This window comes from Delphinus delphis, chromosome 12 (assembly GCF_949987515.2).
Source record: "Delphinus delphis chromosome 12, mDelDel1.2, whole genome shotgun sequence".
Lineage (NCBI taxonomy): Eukaryota > Metazoa > Chordata > Mammalia > Artiodactyla > Delphinidae > Delphinus > Delphinus delphis.
This window is the reverse complement of record NC_082694.2, coordinates 68,864,057-68,873,887: the sequence shown is the minus strand read 5'-3', so window position 1 is coordinate 68,873,887 and position 9,831 is coordinate 68,864,057. Positions and strand designations below refer to the sequence as shown.

Sequence of the window (9,831 nt, the reverse complement as noted above, 5' to 3'; positions counted from 1 at the left end):
CATCTCCATCTTCATAATATCTCTGCAAGGTAGGTAAAAGCAGTATGATTCTTCTCAGTTGTGCAAGAGAAACAGCTCTAGAGAAGCTAAGTCACTTGTCTAGTCACACAGTAGATGTCAGGGACAGTGCTTTGGTCTCTGGATTACCATCCCAGTGTCATGATGTCTGTGAAAGGTAGCTTGGTTGTTGTGGAAAACTACAAAAACTGGATGCAAAAGGAAAAAGCAGACTTATTTGGTTAAATCCAGTTCCACTGATATCAGGAAAATCCACTGTGTTTAAGAATAAAAGTCAAATCACTGTTTATGGAAACGAATTAGAATACATCAAGGTTTTCTGTTGGGTCTTGTAGGTCTGGAGAGAAACTCTCCCTCTTTGCCTTATATTTTCCTCATCCTCTTTTTACAGCGCTGGTTGAAAACAGGGGAGGACCCCATGAGGCTGTCAGTGGAGTGGGAGCCGTAGCTGCTGTCTGAGTCATCAGGGCTCTGGGGGATACCAGCTTCACTCATGCCTGACATGGGCTCCTCGAACACATCGCTGCCCAGCACGCCATGCCCAGAGACGTTGCCTTCTTCACTCTCTTGCGGCTCCATTTTCACGTGGGCCAAGTTCCAAAGAAGTGAAGCATTTACTTCTGTACCTGGGAATGGAAGAAGAATGTAGAACTAACTAGCAGTAAGAAAGGCTGGAACAGGGCTTCCCTGGTGGCACAGTGGTTAAGAATCCTCCTGCCAGGGTAGGGGACACGGGTTTGAGCCCTGGTCCGGGAAGATCCCACATGCCACGGAGCAACTGAGCCCGTGCGCCACAACTACTGAGCCTGTGCTCTAGAGCCCATGCTCTGCAACGAGAAGCCACTGCAATGAGAAGCCCACACACCACAACAAAGAGTAGCCCCCTGCTCGCCGCAACTAGAGAAAGCCTGTGCACAGCAACGAAGACCCAACGCAGCCAAAAATAAATAAATAAAAAAAAAAATTTGTTTAAAAAAATCTATTAAAAAAAAAAAGGCTGAAACAAAGTAGGAGACATGCACCACCCAGGGCCAACTGATGACCTTTGAGGTCAGTTTTCACTCTGATTCTCAACTTGGCTGGAGAATATGGTGGTTATTCTCTGCTCAAACAGTTATCAACTCTAAATATCTTCTTTTCCACTTCCTCACCCTCCTTTACCCCAGCTCATCCACCTCCATTTTCCCTAAACTAGGGAAGTAAAACTATGCTCGTGGAAAGATTCATGGTTCAAAGGCAGGCACAACCATGGGCTCTTAGGTGTTACATTGGCCTGTCCTTTTATGGGGCTGTCTTGTTTTCCTGCCTTGTGTTTGGGTCCCTGGTCCTCTCTCACATTATGAAAAGTTAATGACCAGTACGAAATGCTGGCAGCTGTTCCCAGACTGCTGAAAAGAGACATGACCCCTACATCTGCAACAATTTCTTTTTGGCTCTCCTGCCTCCGTGTCTTCTAGCAACACTGTTCTGTGGTTATTACGTCTTCCATGGTGAAAGGCTCTCTGCCCAAAACTTTAAAAAATGTGGCCTAATTCTGTTTAGGCTACACTGAAGGACTGGCTATTTGCATCATTTGTGCATTGATGACATGACAATTTATATTTGTAAAGAACTGAGCGTCTAGACTAATTTGCAATCTAACTGACTTAGGGATCAAGTCATCTGGTTCTGAAGGTAATCACAGGGTCTATCTGGAAGAAGAGGCCAGCTGCCTGTAACTGGGTTGCCCTATTTCAATTCCTTTCAGTTCCAACTTGTTGGGGGGTACTTTAGCAAGGAACCCCAACTATTCAAACATCCCTGAGCAATTAACATTACTCCATCTATCTGGAAGTTGCCTTAATCAATTCAGTACAAGCAGCAGGAAAGACCAGAATACAGAGGACAGGTGGCCATCTGCCCACCCAGCTGGGTCAGCTGAATTAACTCTGGTAATCACTTATTGCATCTACATCCTAACTAGAAATAATTTTGAAGAATGTCTGTAAAGCTCTGCTAGTCCTTTCTTCCTTAATTACAAAGAGAATGTTGGTATCTGTAGATCAGTGAAGCTATATTCGTTTTCAGACTTTCCATTCTCCTGCCCATCCCCACTTTTGTTCTTCCATCTCCAGAGTTTGAATCCAAAACGCAAGAAGTACTGAGACTGGCAGATCTCCCAGAATCAAAATGGGTAAGTTGTTTTCTCTTACTTGAAGCCTGTGGTGAAGCCTCGACCTCCAGGTTAGATGGGAAGCGTTCACTCTGAGCCCCAAGGACTCCCATGGGCAGTGACTGGTCTCCAGAAGCAAGGTCAGCCTCCAGTTCCTCACTGACAGGGAAGGTGATGTCGCTCACAGGTTCCTCCTTGATCTTTACAGGTTTAGTGTCCTCTGTGGCCTTCTCAGGATTGACAATCCTTTCGTACTCTTCAGAGAGCTGCTTACTAATCTGTTGGCAAGCAAGAGTCAATTTTCCAAGTTAAAAGCAAGTTGGATAGTCAGCTTGTGGCATCCACGGAAAAGCCAACAGAATATGAATATGCATAAAACATCACTGCCAAAGGAAGGAATGTGAGTTTGAAATTCGTAAATGACAGAGACATGTAAAGAATATCTGTTTAGCAGAGAATGTGTATGTCATTAATCAAAAGGTACATAAAGGTGAAAAATATTTAGACTATTATATCAGAACTGGGACAAAAGATCACATTTTTAGCTGTAAAAATTAAGATTTGACATAGGTACCACAGGTGGATGATGAACACTGTAGGAAATCTGGGTCGCTTAGCAAAGACAACTGGGTGTTAAGAATTCCTTACCATATTTTAGATTTGGGGAAACCGAAACAGTGAACAAAATGCCTCAGGCCACAAGGGTTGAAGAGCTCAGATATTTCTGTTTCTAACCAAAAATGGTGTCTCCCCCACCACACTCCACCCTTGGGCAGCATCACCTCACTCTGTTTTGTTTCTTTCTCATAGCACTTAATGCCATCTGAAATTATTTTGATTATTACTTGTTTACTTGTTTTTGTTTCCCTCTCAACAAGAGTGCAAGCTCAAGGAACTTGTTAACTGCTGAATCTCATAGTGCCTGACTCACAATAGGCACTCAATAAATATTCGTTGAATAAAAGCATGCTAACCACATGCTATAATTTCACTGACTAAAGGAGACCCCTGAGTCTGGCCACGTCAGTGATGAGGCCAGTGGAACACAGCCAGGGCCGAAGAGGAAAGCAGGGTAAGTCCACTCTGTTCCAAGACCCTGTACTCTGCACCCTAGAGCAAGCGTTAGGGATCCTGCTGGACACCCCTAGATTACACATCTTTACCCACTTCTCCTCAGGGTCCTCTCACCTGCAGCATGTAACTGTGATAGTCCTTGATGCGGTGCTGCCAGAACTTCTGGAGGGAGAGCACGCTGCCAATGCCCACTTCATGGAAAACCTGCTCCATCACGTCGGGGAAGGGAGTCTGCCCCAGCCGGGCCTCCTGATCCACAGCAAAGCGCAGCAACTTGGTGAACTTAAGACAATACTCGTGTGCCACATCAGTTAGGGTCTCCAGGACACTTTCGTTAGCACACTCAAAGCCTGCGTGGGCTAGGATTGTGGCCACTGCCTGGTAGAGGAGCTGCCGGCAGGAGTGCCAGCTGAGTTCAGTCACAGGTTCCCCTTTTCCACTGAAAGCGGAGACATGCTAGTGTTATTAGTGCTCTTGCAAAGGGGTGACCTGTCCTGTCTCCCTAGGAAATTTACAATCCCAATCAAACCACCGGCTCAGCTTTCCAGGGGAATTCTAGGCAGGTTACATAGCCCAGTGCCATCTTGTTGCTGTCAGGGCATGTCTCAACAACCCACAGTCATATCCCTGAGCTGCTCCAATTACATAAAGTTTGAACAGGCAATAGATGCCTGTAGTAAACAGTATAAAAGGGTATCTAGTGAAAAGGAAGTTTCCTTCTCCTTATAGCAACTGCTGGATTTTGATCACTTTTAGGATATGATTAATTTTAAGAGTATAGCTCAGATACTGCTCAGTGGTGCTCTATTTCACCAGAACATAGGTTCCTCACATGCTGGGCAATATATGGACTTCTAGAAATTCACAGTCCCAATTAGGAGATTCTTATTTAACTACAACAGACCATTTGTAAAGCTGGGAAAGGAACTCAATTTTATAAAAGCAATTTAAAACATATATAGCTTACAAAGCATTTTTATCCTGTTTTATGCTGTGAAGTGGGTAGGGGTCCATATTTCTTCATATTCCTATCCGGCAGGTGAAGAAAATGAAGTTCAGAGGGGCTGACTTGCCAAAAGATTTTGGGTATTATTAAGTGATAGAGCTTCTGCCTTTAGATCCCATGTTCTTAATAATACACTGTTTTGCGCCTAATCACTATGACAAAGATCCTAATCTTTCCCAAACAAAATAAAAAACCTCAAAAAACTGTCTGGTCTCCTAAAAATAACTTTTAATGAGCTCCTAACAATTTACCCACTCTCCCGAAATTTCCTATCTTCTGCCTCCCTCTGACAAAGTAAATAGATAAAAAAAAGATAGGGTACAGAAAATTACTTTTCCCTGGTCCATACTTGGCATGCGTCACCCTGTGCTTGCTGTACAGAGTGCCTGAGGAGCTGCACACCCATGCTGCTGTTATCTGCTCAGTAGCAACTACTGTAATTCACATAATAATTGGAACATAAGAAAACCAACTGCCTAATAACTTTTCATTCACTGTTTGCATCATCGTTTCCCATGGCCAGTCTCTCTGGACCAAAAGCTAAAGGCTTCAGAAGTGCCTAATAAACAGAGCTAAATCAGTATTGCTTTGCTTAATATGTGGACCCATTTCAAAGGAACATAATTCTTCCCGTACCCCCATAGCTGATGCAAATTATTTTTGTACGCCATTTCTTAAATATGTATAAAACAAACTACGTTTAAACTTCTGATGTTCACAGAATCTTCCTAACAATTAAAATTAGAAAATTGTCACAAAAGTACAAATTCTAAATAATAGCATCAATTTAATATGAAGGACAATATTATTTTGTTAAAGGTAAATTGCTCTCAAAATGTAAACTTGGTACTGATTCCCACAGAGTAAGTGTGTTGAAGTTAGGCACATCTATACTAACACGGGGCAAGCATGTAACGACACAGTTCTCCCTCCCTTTTTCACTATTCCAATGTCTTCAGAGCCTTTGATTAGACAATACACCATGACATTTTCTGGCCTTCATCTGGCCCAACTGCAAGCCTTACTTAACAAGTCTATTTCTGTTCTTTTCTCATTAGTTTGGGACAATTAAAATAGTAGCAACTATTATCATCAATAGGCAGATGCACTAAGTGATATACAATATTACTTATGTAGTATTTTTGCCAACATTTCATTTGAATCTAATCTTGAGGAAATAATCAGCAAATCCAGTCTGATTTGGGAGAGCCTACAAGTGACCTAAACTCTTAAAAAAGATTAATATCATGTATTATAAAAGGGGGAAGCTATTCTGGCTTAAAAGACACTAAAGAGGCAGAGAAAGACAAATACTGTATGATATCATTTTTATGTGGAATCTAAAACAAACTAGTGAATATAACAGAAAAGAAATAGACTCACAGATATAGAGAACAAACTAGTGGTTACCAGGGGGGGAGAGCGAAGAGGGGCGGGGCAAGATAGGAGAAGGGGATGAAGAGGTATAAACTACTATGTATCAAATAAATAAGCTACAAGGATATCTTGTACAGCAAAGAGAATACAGCCAATATTTTATAATAACTTTAAAAGGAGTATAATCTATAAAAATATTGAATCATGATGTTGTACACCTAAAACTAATATAGTATTGTATATCAACTATACCTCAAAAAAAAAAAAAGACACTGAAGAGGTATAACAACCAAATGCAATGTGTGAATCTTTGTTAGGTCCAGGACTGGGAACAAACATACCTACAAAAGATATTTTGGAGACAACTGGAGAAATCTGAATACAGACATATTAAATGATAGTATTTAATTAGTGTTCATTTACTTTGACGTGATAATGGTTATTGGGATTGTGTAGGAAATTTCCTTATTCTTAGGATAAGTTGAAGAATTTAGGGGTGAAAGAATGCTGAAGAATTTAGGGGTGATATATTGCAATGTCTGCAACTTTAAAATATTTGGCAAAAAAGGTCTTATGTGTATATGTATATATATATGTTTGTATATTTGTGTGTAAATGTGTGTATATACACTTACACATACGTGAGAGAGAGAAAGTAAATGTGGCAAAATGTTAACAATTGGTGAATCCAGGTGAAGGGTATTTGGGTGTGTGTCATACTATTATTTAAACTTTTCTATAGGTCTGACAAAGTTCAAAATGAAAAGGAAAAAGTAATTATTTGGCACCAAATGCAAACTTTCACACTGAAACCTAGTAGTAGCCCTAGGCTATAAGGCAGTCATTCAGAGGACCTGGAGCAGGGCTTCTCAAATTGAAATATACTTATGAACATTCTGGAGGTCTTGTTAAAATGAAAATTCTGATTCAGCAGGTCTGCATTTCTAACAAGCTCCCAGGTGATGTTGATGTTGCTGATCTTGGACCGGATTTTGAGTAGCAAGGATCAAGAACATTTTTCTATTATTATTTCTTAAAGTATGTTATCAAAATGAAAATACACAATTAAAAATTCTTGTATAGAACTTGGAGATTCCTAATAGTATGAGAATAAGTCCATGAATCTCATTTTAAGGGCACTGAGCTAAACCCATATTATACCTTTTAATGAAACAGAAGGACTAGACTCTGAGGACTATGTGACCATGGCCTATTTTACAAACTAGTGTAGTACTTACTCCTAGTAAAGTGCTTGGCACATATTAGGCACTCCATAAATATTTGCTGCATCAGAAAATAAAAAAATAACAGACTCTGGATTCGGAAGATCAGGGTTCAAGTCCTAGACTTCCCACTAATTACCTGAGCAACTTTGGCCAAGGCAATTACTCTCATCCTCAGTTTCCTCCTGGAAATGTGATTACCTGCTTAACACAGTTGTTGGGAAGATTTTTTGAGAAAAGTAAGATATAGCAAAGCCTTGCCTTACCGATAAAAGTCACTCTCTGGGTCACTGTGCCGGATGTGGAATGGGGCGCTGGGATTCTTACAATCTAAAGGAAGGAGGTCATCAGGAAGAGGAGGTGACCCAGGGCAGGACGGAAGAGGCTCACTCTCTTCGGTCTTTACACCTTCTGTCTGTTGCTGGTTCTGGGCCTGAGCTGTGGCAATGAGGTTACGCAGACGTCGGTTGTGCTGGATCAGCTGAATGGTGTGGATGGTGAGGCTGCATGGCTCTGAGGGGATATCCAACATAGTGGGGGGCTTGGGCTTGTTGGCTGAGGGTTGGTGCAGGGGTGGGTCATGGACTTCTACCAGTCGGAACTCCCGAGGGAGCAAGTCAAAGGAACTTCTGTTGGTCTGGCTTGATGAGATTGGTATCTCTCCCCAGTATCTCAACATTTTGGAATAAGAAAGGAAGAGCTTTCAAGTTAAATATAGATGATATCCGAAAAGCAGTGTTTTAAAATCTCTAGCAACTGCAGGTTATGGGCTTCTGTAGTGAAAAATATGAAGTCTAGCCAGTTATTTACATAAAAAGTAGGCAGTTCAAGACCACTTAGAAAAATGTCAGTGTCAGCAACACTGTAGGACCAAGGATGTTCTCCCTGAAGAAATTAAGAGAAATATAACTGTTAGATGCCAGTCATCACAATCACACACTAGGACAATTCTTACTGGACTGAACCACAAGGTAGAGTTTGGGTCATCAGTAGATTAATAGCTGCAAGAGTATCGGGGGCTATAGTGTCCATATTTTCCATCTCACCCTACTAACTCATCATGAGAACTGCCATCATACCCAGTCCTGAACGATTTGCAAGGCAAATACTTCTCAGAGTATCTTGACACATCTGTCCTGGATTAGTAGGAGAAAAGGGAATAGAGTTAAAGATAGGAAAAGGTGGTTCTTTTTTTTTTTTTGATGCAGCTTGTAGGATCTTAGTTCCCTCGACCAGGGATAGAACCCAGGCCTGGGCAGTGAAAGTGCCGAGTCCTAACCATTGGACCACCAGGGAATTCCTGAGGTGGTTCTTAATTTGTGAATGCCAGGCATGGGAACCTTTAACTGGTCCTGGTGGAAAAATTTATGAACCACTAACCTAAACGGTCTTATGCATTCAACTTGACGTATACAGGGAAGAATCTGAGATATCTGCTGTCTCCTAACAAATATCCCTTCCTTCAGTCTCTCCTTATATCTAATCTACTCTCTACAGTAATGCTAGAATTAATATTTTAAACTCATTGCCTATTGGAAAAAAGTCAGTCAAAATTTTTTTGGTTTACCATTCAACAACGTTTACAGTCTGGCTTCAACTCACCCTTCCAGATTCATTGCCCATATGTCTCTTCAAATTCAACAAACATTTACCGAATGCCAGGTATCATGTGAAGAGATAAAGACTAATGCAAGATCCTTACCCTGAAGTGAGGGAGAAAAACATAAAAAGGACATTTCAATATTAAAATGTGTGGTAAGAGCTGTTCTAGAGACACAGACCTGGTGCAGTGAGAAAACACAAAGGAGGAACTTCCTGGAGAAAATGATCACTTTAGATCTACCAGTATCAGACTACTCAGGCTGAGAATGCCATGCATTTTCACAGCTTAAAGATGTGATCTCTGCCAGAAATGCCCTGACACCCACCACATCCCTGGCAGACTTGTATTCATTCTTAAGTATGGCTTAAGTCACCACCCTCTATCACCTCCCCAGTACAACTCCCTTCATCATATTCTCACAGCACTTTGCATGTCTCCATCACAGCATTTATCCCTATATTTAAACTAGTACTTATCTCAATTTTATTCTTCCATCTAGCTCTCACAACTGTGATCTTAGTACAGTGAGTGCCTACTACATGCCGGGCTTTGCCTTTACTGTTAATTCCAATCTCCCAACTTCTCTATTAAGTAGATACTATTATTACCCCACTTTGCAGATGTGGAAGCTGAGGCCTACTGTCTTGCTTAATGTCAGAAATGGCTGAGAGGGAAAATCAACACGGCCAGGCTCCAGGGCCTGCACTCTTAACAACTACACTATGCTGCCTCATTAATTGGTTTCGGAAAGAATAAAAGAACAAACGAATAAATGAATGAACCAAGTGACAACAAAAATCGCCCTCTCCCCTAGCTTCACCGAAAGGAGCACGAAGGACAGACACCAAGCACAAGCAATGCCCAAGTCCCTAGGGGGGGCTCCTCCGTCACCGTCAGCAGGCGCAGGCGCCAATCACAGGGTCCTGGGGTCCCCTAATGCTGGGGCAGCCATGACACAGGGACATCTGGACCTGGACCGAGGCAAGGAGGCTCCACTATGGACTGCCACGTCGCAGGTGCGGGGCTGGGCGGCTGTACGATTCCGAGAGGCCCGAGACAAGGCTCGCGTCAGGCCCGGAAAGCTGGTGTGTTGATTAGTGATTCAAGACTGCCGGAAGCGCTTCTTCTCAATCAGGCGCTGCCACAGGAAGTCGTTATAACCCAGTTGCAACCTCTAAAGATGTCCCCATTGCGACGGTACCTCGACCGCCTTTTTGCTTTCCTCTTCTTATAACTTCCCAGGATACTCATTTCTTCACAACGCTGTAGGTCGTGAAGGAGCAACTTTACCGTCGCTGCCAGAGAAGCCGCTGGGGGCTGGGGAGAGGGAGGCGTGGAGAGGAATGTAGAGACCGAGGGGGTGAGGTTTCCCTGGAAC

The 9,831-nt window shown here is 42.3% G+C and overlaps 1 protein-coding gene across 2 annotated transcripts; it reads right to left on the bottom strand.

Annotated features, from left to right (window-relative positions):
• Window positions 1–22: 22 nt before the first annotated feature.
• SUPT7L (SPT7 like, STAGA complex subunit gamma) lies at window positions 23–9,627 on the bottom strand. Of its 2 annotated transcripts, none has more exons than XM_060026907.1 (6): window positions 9,345–9,627; window positions 8,453–8,553; window positions 7,117–7,735; window positions 3,359–3,683; window positions 2,211–2,448; window positions 23–644 (listed from the first exon to the last, which is right to left on the bottom strand). In XM_060026907.1, the coding sequence occupies exons 3-6, from the start codon at window positions 7,527–7,529 to the stop codon at window positions 382–384; spliced, it is 1,239 nt and encodes a 412-aa protein (XP_059882890.1). In that variant the 5' UTR covers window positions 7,530–7,735; window positions 8,453–8,553; window positions 9,345–9,627; the 3' UTR covers window positions 23–381. The 2 variants fall into 2 exon arrangements, with proteins under 2 accessions (XP_059882890.1, XP_059882891.1); XM_060026908.1 differs by having other exon boundaries at window positions 9,425–9,627.
• Between the last annotated feature and the right edge of the window lie 204 nt (window positions 9,628–9,831).

Coding starts and splice junctions, on each gene's coding strand:
- SUPT7L (XM_060026907.1), bottom strand. CDS start 7,529: ATGTTGAGATACTGGGGAGAGATACCAATCTCATCAAGCCAGACCAAC. Junction 3,684..7,116: donor CCAGAGAGTGACTTTTATCG/GTAAGGCAAGGC, acceptor CTCCGCTTTCAG/TGGAAAAGGGGAACCTGTGA. Junction 2,449..3,358: donor ATCACAGTTACATGCTGCAG/GTGAGAGGACCC, acceptor GCTTGCCAACAG/ATTAGTAAGCAGCTCTCTGA.